We start from the raw sequence: 24327 nt of genomic DNA on the forward strand, positions 1-24327 counted from the left end.
TTAAAAGCCTTTATTATTAGTTTTTTCTGTAAAGTCAGTTGGCGATAAGACCACTAAACCGAAGTAACAAACAGCCGTATTGCTTTTCCGCACGGGGCGTTGGTTCCCGCAGGTTACCAGAGCTATACAATAATCTCATAAACAGACAGCGTCGTAAAATCAGCCAAAATCCCTCATCACAATGTTTTGTAGATCTGAGGAAACCGTCCGCCGCCGGACTTCCGGCGTCACCTTTAGCGAATCGACGTAGACGTAACGCGAGTGACGTCGTCTAAACATGGCGGTGGAACAGTAGTTTATTTAGCCTTGTTGCCATGTGAAATCTGTCCGGTAACTATTACATTTTTGCAATTTAAACCATAATATATAATATTTTAGTACAGTATGAGCCTTTGTAACTTACCGAAATGCCGCAAACTTTGTATCACTGTTATGTCAAGTCCGTCTCAAACGTGTTAACTCTTCAGTGAACGTTAGCCTGTTCTGCATCGACAACCACGTTGTGTTGCAGTTGTAAGTTAAGACTCCTTGGTCGCGGTGTTAGTGTGTCATATAACTTGTTAATAGCTTGCTTTATTTATTCTGTATTTCATGCTACAGAAAAATGTAGTTCATTATCTATGTGCTGTTAGAAGTTGTTGTTGTATCACCACCAGAAATGGCAAAGGTTCAAACCTCTCATAAGAGAAAGGCTGAGATGCCACACCAAAGTGTAACCCAAAAACATGTGAAAAAGGAAAACAATAATGCAGAGACTTTCCAAAAGCCCAAATGGATCTACTGTGATTTGTGTCGCAAGAAGTATGTAAAACATGTAAGTGGCTCTTACTTGACCAATACATTTAATGAGTAGCTTTGCTTGCTAAAAATTAGATTTGTTTTGGTTGTAACATGCAGTTGTTACAAATGATCTATACTCTCTGCAATTTTTCTCTTCACCTACAGTTATCTCAACACCATATGCATAGTTTGCCTCACCACAAAAAGCTGGATAAATTCCTGGGCAAGTGAGTAAATGTTGAATGTGTACCTTTTCTGTTTCACTCATTCATTAGCACAAGGGTTGCAAAATACAGGGAAGCAGCGAGATACTTATTTATGACAGAATTTTTGTTGTGTTTGTTGTTCTGTTTTTACCATTAATAGAGATTCATTTCACGAATGTCGTGCGTGTGGGGCATCCTCAATGGGTTTAAGTGAGTACACTGAGCACATCTCCACCCCTCTACACTGTGACAATTTGACGAAACTGAGGAACAAAAATTTGAAGACTGTTTCCCTCGCTAATACTCTGAGCCCAGAGATCATGAAGCGACTCACTGATCGAAACAAGGCACTGAAGCAAGAGGAGTAAGAATTTCACTTGTATATCTACTGAATTAGACAATCCAATATCCTGAATTTTATTCACTCCTTGATGTAATCTGTTGTTGGTTTGAAATAATGGCTGGTTCTATTTCCACCACAGGTCTAAAGCATTACATAAGAAGAAAAAGAAACAGAAGCAGGATGAGGCTGCTCAGAAGAAGAGTGACGCAATGTTACTGGCAGCCACGACAAACTCAGCGGTGAAGCTGGAAAAACCCAAAATAAGGATCATGAGCAACCAGCAAGTAAGCAATAATACTGTTATATATGTTAATAAAGTGTCCAGCCTGCAAAGACAACCTCAGCAAATAGTGTCAACTCTGCCGAATCAAAGCGGAAGGTTGGCTTGTTCGTCAGGGGGCTCTGCAGGTCCATCTTGGCAGCGGCCTCATGGTCTTGACCAGTCCACCATGAGGTTTGGTGGTAACAATCGGTGCAGCAAAGGAGCGACCACTAACATTCAGGAACAATTAACACAGCCTGCCGCCAGCCAGAATGGCTCTTACAACCAGGGGTACTATAGCGCATCAAGTGAAGACTTCACAAGCGATTGCCTTCCACAGAGCGGAGCCATCAAATTCGATCTAGGCCAGAGTGAGAGTACGGGACCTTCTCAACGAGGGCAAGAAGGTTCACGCGCTACAGCTCAACCTACTCAACCTACTCAACCTGCCCCGGCAAAGAGAGCTCCCATACGGGCCGTGGACGTCAATGCTATGCTACGGGAGATCAGACGAGCGCTGGGTGTGAGGGAGCCGTGCAGAGCGGATCGCGAAGCCCGGAAGCAGAACAGCGAGGCAGGTGTCCCGTCGGCACCTTCTGTCACCTCCACTACAGCTACATCAGTGCAATCCACAGCAGTCAACTCCCCTGCTGCTGCTAGTGCTTCTCCTTCCAGTATCTCTCCCGCTGAGCTGAAGCAGACGACAGTCAAGATGACACAAAGGACGTCTCATCACGAGAGCTCGACGCTTTCAAGTGGACCAGCAAACGGCCAGACTTCATCCAGCCAATGTTCAGGCAGCAGCACCTCCTCCGAGGCCAACCTTAACCAACCCCGCAGGGTGCGCATCGCCCATGAAGCTGCTGTAGTTCAGAAGGAGAAAGAGGTTGAACTTACACCATGCCAAGATAAATTGTTCAACTTGTCAGGAGCCAGGAATAACTTGAGTTTGAATGAGACGTATGTGAAAAGAAAGAGGCAGGATACAGTTTGTGGTCACAGGTTTGGAATTGAGTTGCTGAAACCTCCGTCTGACCGGGGCGGCTCCCGGCAAGCGAAGGACAAAGATTTGCCTCTGTCAGAAGGCTTCCACTGGGAGTCGGTCCCAGAGCTCCCAGCAGGTGAACAGCCCTGTGCTGAAACCCCTCCTCCAGCCCGGGACCCAACAGAGAATGACTCTGAAACGCAGTCACAATCTCCGGCACAGGCACCTTCAGAGCAGCCCTGCCAAGCACCGGAGGAGAGCAGCAGTCAAACGGTGGAAGCTGTGTCCGTGAAGGTGGAACCAAACTGGGGGGACCAGGATGGAGATTCGAGACGCAACAGTAGTGCCAATAAAAGGAAACACAGCAGTGTCACAGTGAGTAGTAGTACTACACAGTGTTTTTACGAAACGCTAAAACATCCAGCGTGTTGATACATTGTTATTGTTGGAATTTAATTTTCGTGTATTCTTACAGGGTGACGATGTTTCTGGTAAGCAGCCTGGTGGAAAAAAGAAGAAATCAAAGTTATACAAAGGTAAGTCTGATATTTTGTGTGCTGTGTTTTAATAAGATTATTTACACCATTACCAGTTCAATAATGTGTAATTAAAACATACATAGTATGTATTTGTTAATATAGCACAGGTGTAATTACACACATATCATATGCACGTAACAGGCCACAAGGGGGGAAAAAATATATTTTAGGTCAGTACATGATTGCAGCTGCTATTTTAAAGGGAACTCCATCGATTTTATACATCAATGTCTTGGGGAGCACTACTGTAGGTATTTTTATATACTGTAGTTAATGTTATATATATTGACTGATAACTTGTTCTAACTGATGTCACTCAAGTCAGTGTATGTTGGGGCTAAAGACTACTGTGTTGAATCCATTTTGATACTTTAGAAAAAGAAAAACTGTCTGTGCTGAGCCTGACATTGTTTTAGGAGTGCATTGATGCATTGTTGGAGTCCTCTTTTAAGGAATTGAATATGTATGTTGGCTAATCTTTTAATACTTTGTAAAAAGTGCATTTAGAATAGACCGTCTCCAACTCAACTTCTGAATTATGTTTGTATTATTTTTCCCTTGTTGTCCCTGTTGCGCTGTAGACCAGGACCAAATGGACCAGCTGTTGACAGTGTCTCTGAGGGAGGAGGAGCTGAGCCACTCAATACAGGATATGGACAAGTCCCTGATCCAGGCCCGCAATACCTTACAAGCTGCCTACACAGAAGTCCAAAGACTCCTACTACAGAGGCAACAGGTGCCACCATTCATACAATATCACAGCAATCTTTTCTTTCTTTTTTTTCCTGAGTTTACAACAAATTGCTCTTCCTGCTCTTTTAGTTCACCACTGAGGTCAACAGTCTGAGAGCCACGCGCATTGAGATCCTGCAGGGGATGCAAGGTACAGTAGATTCACCATGTGCATTACATGGCTTCACATGCAGACAAATCGTTTACCTTTTCCTTTCTGAATGTTTCTTCAGGAGGGTACTCTGGAGCTTCTAGTGCAGCAGAGAAAGCCACCAGCCCCTCGCCAGTTCAATCCAGACTCTCTCCTCTTCCTTCCACTAGTGCTTTCCCCACCTCCTCCACCCAGCAATCATCTCCCATAAACCCCACACCTTCCATCAGCCTACCTCATCCAATACACCTTGCCCTGCCAGCCGTGCAATTAAAGCAAGAAGTCTGCCAACCACCCACAGTCTCCTGTAACCCTGATAAACTTCAGGTCCATGTGAACCAGACTGTTCCTGTTTTTCCCAGTAGTTTGCTCCCTTCGCTGCTGCTTACGTCACCAAGCTTAGCTGCTCCTACGCATGCTGTTGCCTCTCCAACACGACTCAATGCCCGGGAAGGGTTGAAGGACTGTGCAAACACTGCAAGGTCGTCAAGAGAACCATTGCGGGCAACTGGCAGAAATTCTAAGGAACATTCAGGAGTGAATTTGAGTAGTGAGACAGCAGCAGAAGAGCCCTCGGTCCCCAAAACAGTTTCAAATGTGTCTGCTGCAGCAGGGTACGAGAGTGACGACTCTCTGGAAATATTGGAGCCCTCCGACCAGGTGTACATTGATATTGACGAATCGGACAGTGAGACCGACCACCAAGAGTCTCCGCAGAAGTCTGTCGGCATGGAGTTGAGCTCCTCAAGCACGCAGACGTTCAAATTTGAGAGGTGAGGTGTCACTTTGGGAGATTGTATGGTGTTGAATCCTGAATATTACCTTTTGAAGCGTTACTTTTAAACTTGAAAAGGTGACATACTTTTCTATCTCGACCATTTAGAAAAGTTGAGCCAAACCATGTGCCAGTGACGGATGCCATTGTTCGTCCAGGTCAGTATTGGGTCTACTTCTTGGGTTAAAGGTGGAGTCAGCGATTCTGGAGAACGCTTGCCAAAATCACTTTTTGTCAAAATCCGTGAATATTTCCTGAAGAAACGCTACCTGTCTATGATGTACATTTGCGGTGGGAAAAAAAATCTGCTATTATTAAACTACCTAGGGCTAGGCTCTGTAAACAAAGGGTTTGTAAACAAAGGAGGCCCACCATATAGATACATGTCCGTTTACAGAACCTAGGGTGTGTATTAAGACTGGATTTTGTTTTTCAGTGGACGCACAGTACAGACAGGTGCTCATTGAATTTGACATAAAGTGATTGTGTCAACAGGCATTCTCCAGAATTGCTGAATTCACCTTTACATGTAAATCTCCCAGAACATGTATCGATGGAAAGACAAGATACAAATGTTGTTCTCCTGTTAATGACAGTTTGTTTGTTTTTCTCCCAGACTCGACGGGGGCGGCTGATGATGAGGAGCTGTACTTGGGATCATTTGAGAATCACACAGGTTCTGTCCACGGCCTCCAGATTCACAACGGACATTTGTACACGTGTTCAGGGGACAACACAGCTCGGGCCTACAGTCTGCAGGTATGTTGATCCCATCTCAAAATGGTCACCCACTTTAGTTAAACGTTGTCCCTGCTAAAAATACAGTGATGACTTGCTGACTGTCTGAGGGATTCCATTTTTTTCATTTTGTTGACCTACAACCCAGTTAACCCTATGGATCAATTTTAATTCAAACTAAGTCATTCAGTCTCTCTCTCTCTCTCTCTCTCTCTCTCTCTCTCTCTCTCTCTCTCTCTCTCTCTCTCTCTCTCTCTCTCTCTCTCTCTCTCTCTCTCTCTCTCTGTTTCCAGAGCAGGGAGTGCCAGGCAGTGTTCGAGGGTCACACCCTCAAAATCAACTGTCTGCTGGTGTGGTCCTTCCCTAACATGACAGCACGCCTCTACACTGGATCCAGTGACCGGACCATCCGCTGTTACAGCATCAAGGTACGAAACGTCAAACATTTCTTCTTGTAAAAATGAAGTGATAATTCAACCTTTTATTAGACTAGAAATCATTGTGCACAGGGAATCATTTTAGTTTTCTGTCCAATAAACTAGCTTCATACCTGCTGCTCTCATCAATTTGTCCTATTGCCCACTGACCAGCTTTAAAGGTTCAGTAAGCGGAATGGTCAGTTTAGCTAACTTCCTGTCAGTGACTGCAGTTAGCAGTCCCCTCCCTCGTCACCACATTAATGCACTGCGGTCTTCAAGCAGCAAGTTATCTAGCATCATCTCAGATCCGTAAGTGTGATAAAACATGATAAAAACCATCAAAACAGACATTGGGAAGGATTTTTACCTGCTCCGCCATTGTAGGCGCACACACATTCACCCATCTGTCGCTCTGCACGTGCACCGTCAGTGAGACAGGTGCCGGTTTGTAGCGTTCTCTCTTCTTATTGGTTATCAGTAGTAGGATCCCCGAAAAGTTAATTTACCGATTACATGCAGAGCGGGTGACTGAGAGATCGGCTTTATGAAACGCACACACTATATAAGTGATCACTGTATGAATAAAGAGCGATTTAACATTTATATTAACATAAATAAATAGCTTACTTCACCTTTAAGTACCCAATAGTTGTAATTATTGAATGTGTTGTTAACCATCACTCTTTGAATTACACACTCACTACTGCTGGCTTTGCATAGCCTCATGTCTACTCTTTCAGCGAATCTAAACATTTACATTTTTAAATTTGGTGATTTCTCTTCCAGTCAAAGAAGTGTCTGGAGCAGGTCTCTGTGGCAGAAAGAGTGTTGTGTTTCCACATTGCCTGGAACACCCTGTTTGCGGGGCTCTCCGATGGAACAGTGGCCAGCCACGACGTAAAGGTGAGTGAAAGGATTTTGACGCAGGAGAAGTAACTAATAATTGGGACAATCACAACTGGGATATTTTACATAATTTTTTAGTGTGGTCAAGTTTACTGACCACCGCTTTAAAACTTCAGTACAATAATATGTTCTTTCTGATCTGTCCCCCTGCTAGACTCTGAAGGAGTTGGATGTGTTTGAGTGCCACGGGCCGCGAGGTGTGAGCTGCCTGGGTACGGCACAGGAGGGCGCCCGGCGCGTGCTGCTGGTCGGCTCCTACGACAGCACCATCAGCGTACGAGACGCCAAGAGCGGCCTGCTGCTGCGCTCGCTGGAGGGCCACACAAAAACTGTGCTCTGCATGAAGGTGAGGAGGTGTTTTTACGTGTTCGGAAATGAGAAAATTTGCATTTGAGCATTCATATAAGACGACTTTGTACAGCAAAACCATTTGATACAGGTTATTACTGGAAAGATTATTTACTGTATATTCTGTTAAAACATTCAGTAGTTTTACCTGCTGTAATAGATTGCTGTATTTTGACTGACAATAGGTTTAAAAAGGGCAATTTTTTCTATTTCTTGAAGAGATGAAATGTACGTCTTCACAGATATGATAACTTGTATAGCAGCTGTACTATATTGTACTTCCTGTTCATGTCTCCAGGTGGTGAATGATCTGGTCTTCAGTGGCTCTAGTGACACATCCATTCACGCCCACAATATCCACGTAAGTTTCAAAGATTTAAAGGAATACTTCACCCATACGGAACTGGCGTTCTATCATTATAAAATCGCTATTATAATATAATGAATGAGGTTTTTCTTCCATCAGTCTTCCCTTGGCCCAGCTGTCCTGATAATCCTAACCCTACATTTTGCCATATGTGATGTCACACATGGGAAAATGTAGGGTTGGACAGTGAGACCATAACACATTCTTTCTGCCTTTTCTCAGGCTGGGATGAACAGATTTCTAAAAAAATCACATTAAATGTGCACATTTATACTCCATAGGATCTCAGAGTTCAATACACCTTCATATTTCCACCGGTGAAGTACGTCTTTAAGTATTGATGGACAGGAGATCATTTGTTTTTTATTGCCTTTCTACATCACAAATCTATTAAATTAACTTGAACATTTCTTTTGACATGTCTTGATACCAAAGTGACCAAAAAGTTGAGATTATTTTGAATGGTAAATACATTTAAATGGTCTGTGTGGATTCATGTTCAACTTCACGCATTGACTGTCACCATTACTTATGTCCTTCTGTCTTTATCTGTAGACCGGCGAGTTGGTTCGGATCTATAAAGGCCACGGTCACGCCGTCACATCCTTGGTCATCTTGGGGAAAGTGATGGTGACGGCATGTCTGGATAAACTGGTCCGAGTTTATGAACTGCAGGTAAAAATGTTTACGACTCAACCTCCCGAAAGTGGACGCACATTTTTGAATGACTGTTTTGTGTATTTTAAAAAGCTTGATAAATGATGACTTTCAAGAAATAGTAAAAGTGGGTATATGTTCTGAAAGTAGTGCATTTTTTATTGCACCATCGATGGTGGAATAGAAGTTCATCCGGTTAATATTATTTATTTGAACTTTGCTTCTTTTTAGTCCCATGACCGCCTGCAGGTGTATGGGGGTCACAGTGACATGGTGATGTGCATGGCTGTACATAAGAGTGTGGTAAGTGGACTTTGACTGGCTCAGCCATGTGTTTTTTTTTTATCTAAATGTGCATGACAAATTTTTCCAAATGCTATATCTACCATCGTTTGTCCAACTCAGATCTACACAGGCTGCTATGACGGCAGCGTTCAAGCCGTGAAGCTCAACTTGCTGAAGAACTACCGCTGCTGGGTAAGAACTCAAGGAAAATGCAGATATTCAGTCTTAAATGATGAGATTTTTATATTGATTTCATCCATTTACTAACTAGACACATATCCAACTTCCTGATTATACATTCTTTTATATTGTCTGTCTTACCATGTCTTTGTGACCTTTGCCCTCTGTTCAGTGGCAGAATTGCTCTCTGATCTTCGGCATGACGGAGCATCTCACGCAGCACCTGGTCAGAGATCACAGTAACCCCGGTCTGAGCACAGTGAAGTGTCGCTGGAGAGGCTGCAATGCTTTCTTTGGCACACAGCAGTCGGTCAGGCAGGTAAATGAACTGAAGCCATCCTATTCTCAACAATATTAAAGCTACGTGTGTTCTTTAGTCAGCACTTGTCATATATTCTAATTAGTTAGCTTTCTTGAGTGCCTTCACACCAAACAGATGGGTACATTTTGGCAGGTTGAACAGACTTATTGAACAGAGTATTTTTTCTTGCAGGAGCTGCCTGAACACATGCAGAGTCACGTGGAGAACGACAGTAATGTGCAGCCTTGACAACAGCGGTGAAATGATTTCATCCCTTTATGAAACATCAGCAGGTTTTTTTTTTTCTTTTGTTTGTTTCAAAGTTATTTTCAGGATTATCAGTTCTATTTGATTACGTCGTCTTGGTCATTTTAAGAAGGGTCAGGATTAATCAGCAGGTCTCTGGATTTGCAGGAGGATTTTCAAATCCTTTTAAAAAGTTTTTCAAAATTTTAGTCGCAAGGTTTCTGTGTAAAGCGTATGTATGGATGACAGCTCAGTTATGGAAATAAACAGGATGAATATAAAGAATAACGTATTATTTTTCAAAGGAGGTGCAGTTATGGGAGGGAACTCTGGAGTTTAAAATCCATCGGCTAATATTTAGCAACCTTGTACTTACTGTATAAATGATAACATTTGTGCCTCTATCCGCCTGCTTCTTTTCTGATTTGGAATATATTCCAGATTGACTGTATGTCATCATTAGCTGTTATGGTTATTGGTTTGTTATTATTCCTTGTATCACAATGTAGAGATAACGTGTCCGTAATGACTCTTGATTGTCTTCTCCCGTTTCACATGAGAACATAGAAATGAGTTATCCGTGTGGTGACTGAGAGCTAGCTAAAAAATTAAATATGAAAACCTTCTATTAATTTCTTTAATTTTTTCATATTCACATTTCCCAATTAAGTATTTCAGGCAATGCTCTTGTCCCCTGTGTCACTTTGCAAAACACAGATTTGAAACGTTATCTCTGTTCAGAGAGAAACTTAAAGGAATGCTGCCTTGACTTTTGTATGTACAGTGTGTATTTGGCCTGTGTTTAATACCAACTGTATGTCTACAGGAATAAAAACACATATAATTCACAGTGTTCACCTTTACTTAATTTAAAAACAATATACAGTACATTAAGTATTTCTTTAAACACTTGTGGAAGTTTTTATCCACTTAAGTTCTTCTATTCAAATAAGATACAAAGCTTTGAACTACTAACCATGTATTGTTTGCAACATAAGATCTCCAGCAACAAAGGTCGACTCGAAAACATCGGTTCACATTATTACAGCCTCTCCTTGCTTCATGCCAAACACTGATGTAACATGAGTATCAGGCTTCATCTTCAGCACAGCAGAGTCTCGAAAAATGGCAACGTTTCAAGAATCGGATTCATTACTTTCTACTATCGTTAGTCCAAACCGTTCCAAACAGAAATCTAAATACCACCTAAACTGGTGAAATCGTCAAACCTCCGATTTTGACTTTTGAGATTGAGATTTTGTTGTAGTCACGAAAGAATGAAGAGGCCGTCCAGGAGCACAGACCGTCTGCAGCAACATCAGGAGGGGTCCAAAAGGCAACTCAAGAATACATGGTCAACTGAAGCCACTGGAGAGAGAGCGGAAGAAATAATAACATGCACAAAGGGATATTTTAATAGGATACTCACAAGACACTTTACATAGTTATGAAAGCAAATTAAACCGTTTCTGCCTCTGTGAAATGTGGTTTCTAACACACATTTTCATACAAATTAGTATGTCAGAAAGATTTAAGGATGTCCTATATCACAAAACATGGATGTCATATGCATATGGTCCCATTTTGCAGTATGTTAGCCGGCAGGCTTTTTTGGCTACTCTGACCCACAATCCTCTGCACACAACCAGCGCTTTGGACTGCGACTCATAAATTAACAAGATGGTCAAAGTTCACTGCGTTGTGTTATCATGAAATAGTGTGTCACAATTGTATGCATACTGCATGCATATACAGTATAAGGTCCGCTACAGTATATAGTATATTTAAATGAAAAGGTTACTTTTGTGTTTTGTTGAATTGGATAGAACCAAGCAGTGAGGTCTCTATGATAATTTTGGTCTTTTTAGGATTAATTAAATAAGGATTCATTTATAAAAATGTATAAGAACTTGAAGTATAATGTAATATAATTTTATCTAACATTGCAGGAACAAAAACTTGTTTTGTGTTTAGTTTCATCACAAAGACATTATACGTAATACTACGTGCAACATCATTTAGACATGGACAGAAACACGGCATAAGACAGACTCACCTCCAGGACATTGAGTTTGATTATTCCATCTCCGTCTTTGTCAAACGCATTGAAAGCTCCTGCAAGAGACACAACCTCCAGGTTAAATCCTGAGGTTTCTATGAAATATCAACTGTGCCATTTTCCGTTAGTATCCTGATACCACACAGTAATTGAATTCTCTCAACGATATTTTCTTATAATGCACACGCTCAGGTGTGGTATGTACTCACTGAACATGCCCTCTAGCCTCACGAGACAGCAGATGTAGCTGTCAAAGTCGATGTTGACGTGTTCGTCTGCGTATCGCATGGCTATGATGTCGTACAACTGGTTGTTGAGGTGAAACCCTTCGTGTAGAAATTTATGCTTTAATGAATGGTATGCATGGGAACACCCTCACAGTGCTTCATATTATTACAGGCACTGTCATTCGGGCTACTAACCTGCATCATTGACAGCGTTCCTCATCTCAAAGCTGCTGATGGAGGAGGATTTGTCTTGATCATAACGTTTGAAGATCAACTGCAAACACAGGAAGAGACAGACAGTCAGATGAAAATGTGTAATATTAAATCAAATATATATATAAGCAGAAGCCCGAGGCTGCATGGTTCACTGTCCCCACCTGCCAGGCTTTGATCTTCTTCCACAAGTGTTTGAACTCCTGCAGGTTCAGCTTTCCCGTCCCATCGGTCTGAGAGAGGGTCAGTTATTATGGAACTACCAACTCAAGCAGTGAAGCCAGCTTAAAAGGTGCTTTTAAATTGTTTTGTTTTTTTGCATTGCTTTTACTAGGGAATGTGGGAGATTTTGAATATCACCAATGTAACATACTACATTTACTCAATTACAAATTTCAAGTGCTTGTACAAACCAAAACAATTAATCGAACTAAATCCAAAGTATTTGTTGCAGTCCTATACAGAATAGATAAAAATGATCTCCACCAACTTAACCAGTAAAATCCTGTTTTCACATAATGCTTGAGTAAAAATGATCTAATGATATATATAATATATAGTATACCATTCACAGAGAACCTTTTACTGCATTGTGTTTTTTTTTTAAATTCTAACCATTTTCTTGGTGATGTTTTCCTATTTAAAGCAACATTCTATATAATTGCAGGATTAAGATCTGAATACTTCCTTACCTCCTGCATTGCCTTCAATAAATACATTTTAATCTGTACTATTCAGGTAAGCTTCGACATTTTCCGTGCCACTGTTGACACACTGGCTTTAACCAGCTGAAAGGATACATCCATCAGGGCGATCATACTCCGACATGTCTCAAGGCTGAACCCCTCTGTCTTTATTTCTTTATCTGTGGGAAAAGGGAAATGCTCTGTATGAATGATCTGAATATGTAACAGACTATAATAATAATAATAATAATGATCTTAATCCTTCCAGTGTGCTCACGTTTGGTGAACACATTCTTCATGACCATCTTGAGTTCGTTGGCACAGATCTGCATGTCCTGAAGGAGGAAGCGGGGACCATTTGTTTTGCATAATCAACTCAATGATTACACTCAGACAGATATTCACATTATGTCCTGTGTTGTTACTTATCATCTCTGTTCACTCACCTCACCAGCAATCTTTTGGTAAATGCCTCTGAACTGTTTCTCCTCTTCAGTCTCCTCCTCTGGTTCAAGTAGTTTTCGCTGAGGGACAGATAAGAAATAAGATTTTTTTTTTAAGAGAGCTATTGGTACAACCAATTAAAGGTAAGTTTCAGTTTTATTAGTTGTACATTTAATGCCTTTCAGTACGATTATACTATGTTTGGAAAAATGTAAAAGACACCTTACTTGCTAGTTAGCCTTTAGCACGCCTAACTTCTCAGTTATGTTTACATTTAGCTTCATATTTGTTTCATGTGATACAATACACTCTATTTCTAAGGAGTGTGTGCATTAACATAGAATTGTTTTAATAATTAATTAAATTAGCTGTAGCAAATGCCAGTGTGTCTGCTCTACAGAAGTTGGTTAACATTTCTTTAGATTCTACATGTTGATTGTTATTTTATTTTTTTTAATCATTCAGAAAACTTTAATGTCTGTCATTACAGAAAATACTCTCAGCATATGACATACAGAGCAAAAACTATGGCTATCCGCATACATGTATTTCTACAAACAGATTAATTTGGTGAAAAGAAATCCTATAAAATACTGCAACTATTTTTTTCCATTTCCTCAGCCTGTTCCTTGCTGCTCTATAAATAGCCCTATGGATGTGCTGATTGATAAGCTCTGGATGCATTTCCTTACAGTGCCAGAGGAGAGCCGCGCAATAGGGAGAGTTATAAACACGTAGGCGAGAGTGTACACTGAGGCCTTACAGGAAAACAGGTGCTGCAGAGCCACGGGAGATCGCTTGGCTCTGACCTCAATTGTTTTATTCCCAGGGATGTTATTTGACCCGGTGAAGATTGCATTTCAGAGTCGTCAGTCTCCAGAAGTTACGTCAGGGCAAAGGTCACTCTGAGCTATTCGCTGAATGTCTGTCGTGTCTGGTGGAGTTCAGGCTCAACAATAACAGTCGTATACAGTATATACATGAGGTGATTATACCTTTGGTTTCTTCTTCTTTTCCCCCAGAATGCCGTCATGCTCGATTTCTTTGTTGGCTCGTGCTCTGTCTGACACAAATACAATAGGCTGGGCATGTGGGTAATGGCAGTGGTTGGCAAGAGGAGAGAAGGGGTTAAAAAAGAGAAAGAGAACAGAAAAAAGAGAGTTAGTTTGACGTCATTCCAATGGTTATCAGTCTATCTACAGTATGTGATGGCATCATGGCACAAACTGTAACTAGCGACATTGCCAATAGCCGACATATGATGGAGAGAAGCAGAGTTTTAAAAGCAATCTACTAAAAATGTTATTGCCACATGCATACATGCGGTACCTTTGCTTTTTTTCTCTTGTCTTGCTGGAGGCCAATAAGACAAGGAAGAACAGAAGGATGAAATGAGATGGGAAAAGGAGGAAAACTCTTGCAAAGTCTGTTAGTCAGTATTGTGGTGAAAGAAACAATGAGAACAGAATGAATTGGGACAAGACAGACAAATGGAATATACAATATATCATATTCAAACTGATAGTGGGGTGTGAAACTGTGTCTCGTATTAAAGTAAGAAGGCATCTGCTCTGCATACACACCTGCTGTTATCTAAGATGAATGTAAGGGAGAACATCTATATGTCCCAATCTCTCTGTTCAATTTAGAAAGTTAAATAGCAAGACTTCAAGTCTGTTGCAACAGAAAAAAGTTGGTCCAGCGGGGATGCTCATGTGTATCATGGGTATCTATCAATCAAAGAGTATGGTCAAAACCTGCTCGATAGTAATAAATGTCCATGAGATCACTTCTGTTGTGATTTAGTGCTATATAAATACATACAACTGAAATTGAATTGAAACAATTGGAGTAATATGAGGACTGCAGAACAGTCATCAACTGGACACTGAAATTGTTTCGAGGCCATGTTAAAAAATTATTCTGCATTCTGTAGACATAAAAAGTGAGCCTGCTCCTCTGTTTTGTGTCGTTTCACCACCGCAATATCAGTCAGAATGAACATACAGTATATTTTGACCCCACTACTTCTCCTATCACATTGCAAACCTGAGTTTGGTCAGAGCCGATCGCGTCCTCCGCCTCTCTGTGAGGGAAAAAGAAGACACTTTAGGATTCTTGCTATTCCCATAACGCCCCTCATTTTTTTTTTTTTTTACTGTCACCAATCACCCCAAAAATAACATCTGCGGCACCACTTAAAAATACAGCCACCAGCAGGGACCATTACTCATATTATTTTATTTTTATTAATATTATTTTTTATTTACGTGATGCAATACAGGACAAGACAGGTGAAAGACATGACATTGGGTGGGGGAGATGACAATTGAAGTGTTCACATTTAAGACAGCACGGACGAGACAAAAACAAGCAGGAAGTAATTGCATATTTTAACAATGTCGTTGATTCTCTGTGTGTGTGTGTGTGTGTGTGTGTGTGTGTGTGTGTGTGTGCGCGCGCGCGCGCGTGCGTGCGTGCGTGCGTGCGTGTGTGTGTGGGTGGGTGTGGGTGGGTGTTTGTGTTTGTGTGTGACCCTCACTCTGAGGTGCTCTGCTTCTCGGAGAAGACCCTGAGAATGAACTCTCCCTCCTGATGGGATTGAAAGGTGGTGGGGATGATGACGTACTCTCCCGGAGGCAGTCGGATCCGCTCCGTCACCTCCCGCAGGTTAATGTAGCTCTTACATTTGGCTTTGGAGGCCGTGTACAGGAAGAAGTCCTTCTGCAGATGTTGATTCTGTCCAAGTGACTACGGACGGAAATAAACCACAATTTTCTGACATTTAAAATCAAATAAACCTAAATTGACAGACACATTATTCAATTATTATTCAATCGCACACACACACACACACACACACACACACACACTCAGGAGATACAGTTCAAGTGCTGACTTCATCAAAATAATATCCTTCTCCGAGATGGGCATACCTCCTTCGGCACCTGCGAAGACAAAGAGTAAAACAAGGAGTTAAGTGATGAGCATTATAGTTTATCCAATGTAAAGGTGGAAATCGGGGGAAATTGGTGCGAATCTGGGATTTAGGGGTCCCGTGATCAGCACCTCATAGATGGAAAATCCGATGGTGAGGAACTTGGCCCCCTGATGGCGCTGCATCCTCCGGCCTTTCTGCATCAGAGCCACCACCACAGTGCAGACCACCTGTCCTTCCTCTGGGTCGTCATCCTCCTCAAACAGCTGCAGCCGGTACTGAGGGTTGGTCCAGAACGTGTCTGTGGAACACAGAAAGTACATAGGCAACATGGGGCCACATGATTACATTCTGAGTCAAGGCACATGGGCCATGTGGGACGTAAAGACTTGGATCAATATTGGCTTTAAAGGTGGAGTCAGTGAGTTAAAACAGAGGCCCTGTAAATGGGCATGTTGCTGGCGAGTTACGGTGTGCCCCCTTTGTTTACATCCCCTTTGTTTACATACCCGTTTACAGAGCCAAGGCTGTGTATTGTAACACAATAGCGGCGCACACAGTACAGACAGGTAGCAGATCAGGAAATATTGACTGATTTTGACAAAAAGTGATGTTGTCAACAAGCGTTCTCCAGGATCGCTGACTCCACCTTTAAGAGGAAACGTTGATATTAAAAAGTTGAAGGTCTACCTGGGAAGTTCCTGCAGCCGCCTGCCGAGCTGCCTCTGACCCAGCGGCCCTCGTTGACCGACACCGTCCAGCTGTTTCTCTCATTACCCTGCAGTGTGTCAGGGGTCAGGTTACACATCTCCAGCTTTGTGAAGTTCCTCTTGAAGTCATCAAACGACATCCTGGAAGGGAACATGAAAGAGGAAGCTGCAGGAGAAATGAACAGATTGTGAAGCCACTTTGGGCACATTTCTGATTGGGCTAAATGAATAAAAATCACGCAAAAATGTGTAATGTGTAAAACACTTGGAACAAAACTTAAAAACTACTATAGTGTTTAAGTTTTATGTAATTTTCAGTAGTAGTTATGTAATATTCAGTAGTAGGGCAAAAAATGTAAAGTGGCTGAGAGTGAGTTGTTTTGTGTCTTCCTCAGGCATATTTAGGCTCAGCTTAGATTCAAATCAAAATGCTAACATGCTAATGATAAGTACAATTATTGTTATAAATATATATAGTAATATATCACCGGAAATATTTTCCATATTAATAGATCAGTTTTTTGCCAGTGAAACATCAATTCCACCATCAGAAGAGGCAATTCCTGAGAAACAATGTGTTACATCTTGTGCGATGCAAGTAGCCTACAGAAAAAATGTGATTTATATTTTATTAGGAACATTGAACATAAGGATTTGAGTATGCTAAGCTAATGTATTGCATGTTTGCATGCTATTGCAACATTAAGAGTACAACTGAGGTTGATACTCTTACAGGACAAATGAAATTATTACTTATTTGTGTGTGTATTTGTGCTTAAAATTTCCCTGTGGAATAAAGCGCTGAAGGATATTAAAGTAAAGGTTCTACTCACCAGAACTCACTCGTCTCCACAGTCTGTTTTTTCAGGTTTTCCCTGTCTGCGATGGAAAGGGTCTCCCATTCATCTGAACTATGGGAACACAGAATCATATTAATATACGTTCACCACAGCATTAAGAAAGAGAGGCTCATCCTGAGTTTACTAATATATGTCATCGCTTTCTATACAGATGCATGCTGTTGCACGTAAACATAATTATTTGCATATATATAGTATATATATATATATGTATGAAACATTTTTCACAGGTCTCAGATGAAATCTTACTTTGGAGCCCACGGCCCCTTAAACAGCACAAAGCCCCAGGGATTGCGCAAGCGAATCAGCTGAATTTTGGTGTTCTTGCCAACCTCGTCGCACTACAAAACAAAAAATCTCTCAAACAATATAAAATCTGATTTCAAACAATATAAAATATGATTTTAAACAATATAACATCATCTTTTACAGTAAGTGGAGATTTTACTGTACCTCAGCCAGGCCGATAATGGAATAAGCATGACCCCGGATCAGGCCCTGATCAGTCCGAGTCTCTAAGTCAGCGGCTGAAAAAATCTGACAGACACAGGTTCATGTCAGAACAAAACAGACTGGAATGTGAGGCAATATGTGTTGTTAAAATATTATTGTAATGCCTTCATTTGTTGTGGATTTAAAAGTTATATCTAGCTTTCCTTAAATAACGTTTTTAAAAAGATGTGTAAGCGGGATATTGACAGTGATGGAATGTAACTACAAACATTTAAACAAGTAAAATAACAAGTAAAGTATCTTTTCATACCAATTTGTACTAAGAAACATTAAATATTGGACTTTTAACTTTGCTACATTTATCTGGACAACTTATAGTAAGGTTACTTTGTAAATTAAGATTTGTGTACAGAAAACATTTGCTATTACAAGTTAACATTTTAAAATCTATTGTTATAAACTAAACTACCACACAGTTTATGTGTACCGCTGAAATGATCAATTGGTCGATTAATTTATTTTTCGATTGATAGAATATTAATTGGCTATTTTGATAATCGATTAAGTGATCTTTCATACAAAAACAAAAACTACTTTTACCCCTAACAAATCAAATAATTTCAATTCATTTTTTCATAATTTTGAGATTTTGACTGTTGGTTGGACAAAACAGGCATTGTGGAGGTGCCTCTGCGAATTGTGACGGCATCTCTCTCTATTTTCTGGATTTTAAGAAACTGGAGAAAATAATCAGCAGATCATACATCAGTAATAAAAATCTCTCGATGTACATTAATAGGCTATATCACAGTAAAAAAAAGTTAGTTTTCTGCATGGAGTTGTTTTACTTTCAATACTTTACACTTTATTTTGATTTATTTTTAGATACAATGTCCCTTATATCCTTTCCTATAGTTGGAGATGAATTTGAAAGCCGTTGTGTTGCTGCACGGTTCATCTTATGAACCATCTTTGTTTTCTTGCATTTGTGTTTGTTTACATCCCTGTGCACTTCATTTCATTGCTGTCATCATTACCACTCACATCTATGGAGCAGCCCATCAGCGAGCCTCTCTGCAGTGCCTTGCTCATGATGCCGTACATGTCTTTGGGCGCCTCTGCCAACTCAAAGAACTCTGTCACTCCTCCCGTGAAGTCCTCCATGGCTTCCAACGTGTTCCCCCCTTTGAGTGCTTCATAGGAGCCATGCAACCTGAGAGAGAGAGGTCACTCATTTATGGGCAATGTGCTGACATGTGTTCTCCATGGCTTGGATTTATTTGGAGTGTCTCCAGCAAATTGGGGAAACATGAGGAGGGAGGTGTGTGTGTGTGTGTGTGTGTGTGTGTGTGTGTGTGTGTGTGTGTGTGTGTGTGTGTGTGTGTGTGTGTGTGTGTGTGTGTGTGTGTGTGTGTGTGTGTGTGTGTGTGTGTGTGTGAGTGTGTGAGTGTGTGAGTGTGTGTGTGTGTGTGTGTGTGTGTGTGTGTGTGTGTGTGTGTGTGTGTGTGTGTGTGTGTGTGTGTGTGTGTGTGTGTGTGTGTGTGTGTGTGTGTGCCGTTATGTCTATTCCTATGCTGCAAAAACATACACCTTAATGAGACATTTAGCACAAAATTTGATTCGAAAACAAATTTTCACTTAAAATAAGCGCAAGAAATGCTGTGCCAGCGACTTGAGAAGTCAGTGGGTTCAGGTGTCAATCATCTGGTTTGACAGATTTTCTTTAATCAAGTGGCTTTACCTTGATTTTTACTTTTTCTCAATAGATACAGTTTAAGGTGAACTTGCATTTTACACATGAGATGATTTCAAGTCCACCATCTGTAACTTTAATTTGTATAGCAATACTGAGACCCAGGCTCAATGCCAAACTTGTTCCAGTGAATGATGTATACGAAACCTGAACCTGGCTGAATGATTTGACATCATGTGAAACGACGATGCAGAGAGCTGCACGACCCCACTTTGCCCTGGACATTAATAGACTTTGCTTACTTGGCATAGGCTTTTTCCAAAAGAGCACTCCAGTACTCGTTCTTCCGAAATGATTTGGTGAAAACCAGCTTGTTGTTGCAGGTGGGGATGCGGTCGTCCACAACCACATCGATCCATTCGCCATAACGCCAGAACTGACCATAAGAAAATACACAGAAAGTCAGTGAAGATTCTAGGGACAGATTATGGATTTTTTGGGGGCCGATGCCAATACCAATTATATGCAGAAAAAAATCTGATTAATCCGATTACCGATTAATCGGCCGATTGAATTTAAAAAATGTTCCCAAAAATATATAGGCTATATAAAAAATACTTTTTTAACCCTTAAATATAGATGTATAAATACTTTGTCAAAAATGTGTACATGAACTTTTTCTTTATTGTAATATAAACTGTCTAAAAAAACAAGTGTTACAATTATGTCTAAAGTGACATGGAGCATTTTTAAACTCAGACATTAAGTAGTTCATCTTACTGCAAGTCATTAACAGTGAAAATATAAGCAATGTCTCTGCTATTGGTTGAAGGGGGAACTGTCAATGAATCCAATGTATCACAACACACCTGCTGCTGCTGCTGCTGCTGTAAATAGGCTATAGCCTTAATGCTATTCATTTAGGCTACCTCCAGGGCAGCAACGCATTTCAGTAAACAGGATTGCTTGATAAAAAGAATTAAATAGAAAATCGTCCGATGTTGATAATTCTGAGATAGGCTATAATTGGCCTATTGAATCGGCCGGACGATAAATTGTTCTGACCCTTGAAGATTCAGAGGAGAAGCATTTATAACATAAGTTAATTCACATCTGTTAAGCAAGGTCTTGGTTAAACATTTTTTTTTTCAATATTGCTAGCAGTAACAACATAATAATATAAGGGCTGATATTAAAGGACTAGTTAAAATGTTAGTCGACATTCTGAGACAAACACAAATACGCTTACTTGTTTTTCTTCCTATCATGACTGTATGGTAAATATAAAGCTAAAACCATCAAGTTCCATGTGAGGAAGTCGGGATAGGGCATAGTGTATATGTTTAATGTAAAAGTTTACACATAAAAGATGAATTTGACATACTTAGTTTTACTTTTTATTTGAATCTATTCAAATCTTAAAGACAGAAGACTCTGATAGGCAGCTTTCTTTCTAAACTGCATTTTGTGATTATTAGTCAGTACAAGAAAACCCGTTTATTTATCCGAAAGTTCAGCTGTGTATTTCACAATTTGCAAAATGTCCACTTAGAAACCTGGAAATGGAAGATGCCGGCGTAGTTCTCGGTGAAGCTCTGGTCGGTAGGAATCACTCTGTAGAGCAGCTTCTCGTTGACTGTCAGACAGGCGATAGCAGCCAGCAGCCAGCAGTCACCTGTCAACGGCAGATTCATGAGCCATAAAACACACCTGATCCAAGCACGCTGTCATAAAGCCTGCACAGTTGTCACAGATTAAAGTCACATTAATGCAGGTGTCAGTTATCTCAGTATAATTTTCATTCGTCATTGCAGCTGTTAAGCGTATTCCCCGCTGTGATCATGGATACAGATATTTTGAGTGCAATCTAAGCTGTGAAAGATATTTTATTTATTTGCCATGTCCCCTAACAGGGCTGTTTCTGCTTGTACATAAGGTACAGAGAGCTGCCTATAGCTGAGACTCGTGTGACTTTCAACACTATTTAAAACTTCAACTGCAAAACTGTTTGTTGAAATCCATCAGGCACCTAAAGCAGGTGTATTTCTTCAGTTCTTTTCTTACATTTTTGATGGTCGGTACCCTACTTTACTATAATTTTCTTATTTTCTTTTTCAGTATTATGAACATGTAGGCTTTAGTTATTAGAAAAAAGGGTAATGTCTTGTTTGAGTATGCACAGAGGACGAGAGAATCAGGGAAAGTATGGACCAGATAAGTTTATGCATCAAAATACTGAATCAAAGCCCACATTCCCAGTCGGGATGGTGTACTTCATTTGAACTTTTGAACCACCGGTTTGAAAGCAGAAACGGTTGAAATGTTACCCAATTCTCCTTGACAGATGTCTGTCCTGTGGGCTCCATCTATGATGAAGTGTGGGTTTTCACCTATTTCCTGTTATGGGAAAAGAGAGAGAGAGAGAAAGTGTTTGAGGGGTTTTTGAGCATGTTAAGAAATCAGAGTCTCATTATAAAAAATCATATAAGTTGTATTACATTATTCAGACAAAATTCTCGCAAGGCTTTTTGTGTTTAAGAATCTTGGCTCCAATTTAAGAATATAATATCTTTGTATAAGGAACTTTTTCTTCTAGATTCTCTTCTACCTAGTATTTCTCATAGTACGGTTTCAACCCTTGAACTGTACAATGTAAATAAAAAAATCTGTATCTACAAATCTACTCTTGACATGGTTGACATTGCGAGGGCTTGAACCCTGAAACCGAAAGCGAGTTGGAAAGGGTTGGACCGGCTGGGACCATGAAATCCCCTCTGCATTGGCTGCATATTTATGAGGAGGCAGCTGTTGGAGGTCCCCTGGTCGTGACCCTATAGTCCCCTGAACAAGTGATAACCCCGTGCTGAATGCAGAGAAGCCCTCACCTCATAACTACGTATACCTCCATCGCAGCAGAGTGATTGACTGTTGTCTTAACTTAACCTCAATCAATGCTATGTATTCACACGTCTATTGAAACTGACTTTATGCTTTATGCCTCTCTTATTAATAGATATGTTTATGCTGATGTGGCCGAGCATTGTTTATCAATACATATTGCTTGTTGTTGTGAAAGAGAATGATTACATTGTGTTGTTTAAAAGTGGTTCCCAACTTGAGGATTAAGGTCCTCCAAAGGATCACAGGGTAATCTGAGGAGGTCAGAAGATGATTTTTTTCCCCAGGGAAATATTGGATACTTTCACCTCTTTAGACATCTACAGGTCATACAGGTCATTCAAAGGATAAAGTTAAACATGCACAATGACCAAGCAGGTTAAAAACTGTTTTCAGCGGTTATAGAGGATACAAATATCAGATATCAAGTTTAAAGTGTCCCACTCTGTTCCCCTTCATTACACAATTTACCGTAACACGTCTAAAAATGCAGCCTCCGTTCCGAAATTAGAGATAGCTCCGCTGCTGACCCCAGCACGGTATTCATGTATCACTCATCTCAGCTATTTATCATCAGCCTGTATGCATCAATCAGGCTTCAGGTTCATGTTGGGTTTGTTTACTACAGAGCAGATATTTGAAAATAAAATCACTTCTATGTTCAGTTTGTCATTCACCAGAAATAACTAAACATGTATCATTTAGACTTGATTTACACTAATGTGAGTGGAAAAAGGCCATTTTATAATTATTAATCTTGACACCAATCAAATACAACTGAAATTGATTAACTATTTTGTGTACACTGTTCATGTTAGTAAGGACAGAGTTTGAAAGTAACTTTACACATGTGTAGGTCTACTAGGCCATAGGCTGTAGGCTAAAATGTTGAGGTATTTTTTACTTTTCCTGAGTAGCCTATAAATGTTTTATATAATATATTATTATTATATATTATATCATTAAATAGTTCCACCTTGACTTAAACATTACCACAATGCTACTTACTGTAAGTATTAATAATTATTACAATCCACCAAAAGGCCTATAGGCCAAATATAACCTCTGAAAGGAGTCATTCTGCTTTAGGAGAACTTGTACCTATAGTGCATTTTACTTCCAAACTTCTTGGAAGATTTTGAAGGCAGGACTTATAATTACGTAAGTGTTGGGTAATTTGTGGTCTCTTGATTTCTGTGTATTAGTGTTGACGACTGTATCAGTGTGTTGCAGGTACTTTCAGTCAAGGACGTGAGTCTCTCTCCATGCCAAACTAAAGTAAATGTCTTTTGCCAAAGTCCTGCACTCAGAGGCTCCAACCCTGAGCATACCAATATGTTTTCCTCAGCACTGGCAGAGGGCTTCCTCCTGTGTGCGAGTCAGCTGTTTGTGATTGTAGAAGGCGATAACCCGGAGCTATGCATCCACAAACATGCAGCCATACCAACTTGACACACCACCACCCCATGCGTTGTGGAGGAAGTGATGAGATACACTGGGATTGTCGATAGGACATGTGTTTGTGTTAAGTGTAACTGAAGCTTGGAGGACATGATGACAAAAAGACTGGCACTCACCGAGGGCCGTTTCCACTCAAACTTCATGGGGGGCTTGTGGCTGTAGAAGAGTGAGGCGTCGTTGGCGGGGAACAGTGGGTCTTCAAACAGAACCTTCTTCTTCACATATTTGTCTCGCAGTTCCAAGAAAGTCTTGAGGCGCTTGGCATCCTTCACAGCCTCGTTCCTGCTCAGGATGGCCGAGTAGATGGAGTTAGAGCCGGCCAGAGGGTAATCTTCTTTGTCATCGTGCCCCACTGATGCTTCCATTTCATGAAGCACTCTCACCTCCGTCTCTTCAACAACAGGCACCATACCTTTGTGTTTCTCGTCCCCCATCGTATCAGTGAACGCCACACAGCCTTTGGGG

At 40.7% G+C, this 24327-nt stretch overlaps 2 protein-coding genes across 3 annotated transcripts; one reads left to right on the forward strand and one right to left on the reverse strand.

Moving 5' to 3' along the window:
• Positions 1 to 281: 281 nt before the first annotated feature.
• Positions 282 to 9997, forward strand: znf106b (zinc finger protein 106b). The gene is made up of 20 exons (XM_080047831.1): positions 282 to 330; positions 657 to 814; positions 946 to 1007; positions 1147 to 1350; positions 1469 to 2951; positions 3052 to 3112; positions 3697 to 3851; positions 3938 to 3998; positions 4081 to 4771; positions 4882 to 4931; positions 5390 to 5532; positions 5805 to 5939; positions 6717 to 6833; positions 6991 to 7182; positions 7483 to 7545; positions 8107 to 8226; positions 8440 to 8511; positions 8614 to 8685; positions 8846 to 8992; positions 9167 to 9997. The coding sequence occupies exons 2-20, from the start codon at positions 659 to 661 to the stop codon at positions 9221 to 9223; spliced, it is 4041 nt and encodes a 1346-aa protein (XP_079903957.1). The 5' UTR covers positions 282 to 330; positions 657 to 658; the 3' UTR covers positions 9224 to 9997.
• A 486-nt stretch (positions 9998 to 10483) lies between these two features.
• On the reverse strand, positions 10484 to 24296 carry capn3b (calpain 3b; the record flags this gene model as incomplete). 2 transcript variants are annotated; one of them, XM_080047399.1, is made up of 23 exons in its annotated part: positions 10484 to 10588; positions 11277 to 11335; positions 11489 to 11605; positions 11702 to 11780; positions 11884 to 11952; positions 12520 to 12584; positions 12683 to 12740; positions 12852 to 12929; positions 13845 to 13931; positions 14179 to 14202; positions 14899 to 14935; positions 15392 to 15600; positions 15786 to 15797; positions 15919 to 16088; positions 16478 to 16638; positions 17331 to 17408; positions 17607 to 17698; positions 17811 to 17894; positions 18855 to 19023; positions 19806 to 19939; positions 21060 to 21178; positions 21831 to 21900; positions 23979 to 24296. In XM_080047399.1, the coding sequence occupies 23 exons, from the start codon at positions 24294 to 24296 to the stop codon at positions 10562 to 10564; spliced, it is 2316 nt and encodes a 771-aa protein (XP_079903525.1). In that variant the 3' UTR covers positions 10484 to 10561. The 2 variants fall into 2 exon arrangements, with proteins under 2 accessions (XP_079903525.1, XP_079903524.1); XM_080047398.1 differs by lacking the exon at positions 15786 to 15797.
• Between the last annotated feature and the right edge of the window lie 31 nt (positions 24297 to 24327).

Source organism: Ammodytes marinus (genome assembly GCF_949987685.1).
Source record: "Ammodytes marinus genome assembly, chromosome: 19".
NCBI lineage: Eukaryota > Metazoa > Chordata > Actinopteri > Uranoscopiformes > Ammodytidae > Ammodytes > Ammodytes marinus.

Coding starts and splice junctions, on each gene's coding strand:
- znf106b (XM_080047831.1), top strand. CDS start 659: ATGGCAAAGGTTCAAACCTCTCATAAGAGAAAGGCTGAGATGCCACAC. Junction 3,852..3,937: donor TCCTACTACAGAGGCAACAG/GTGCCACCATTC, acceptor CTGCTCTTTTAG/TTCACCACTGAGGTCAACAG. Junction 4,772..4,881: donor CAGACGTTCAAATTTGAGAG/GTGAGGTGTCAC, acceptor TCGACCATTTAG/AAAAGTTGAGCCAAACCATG.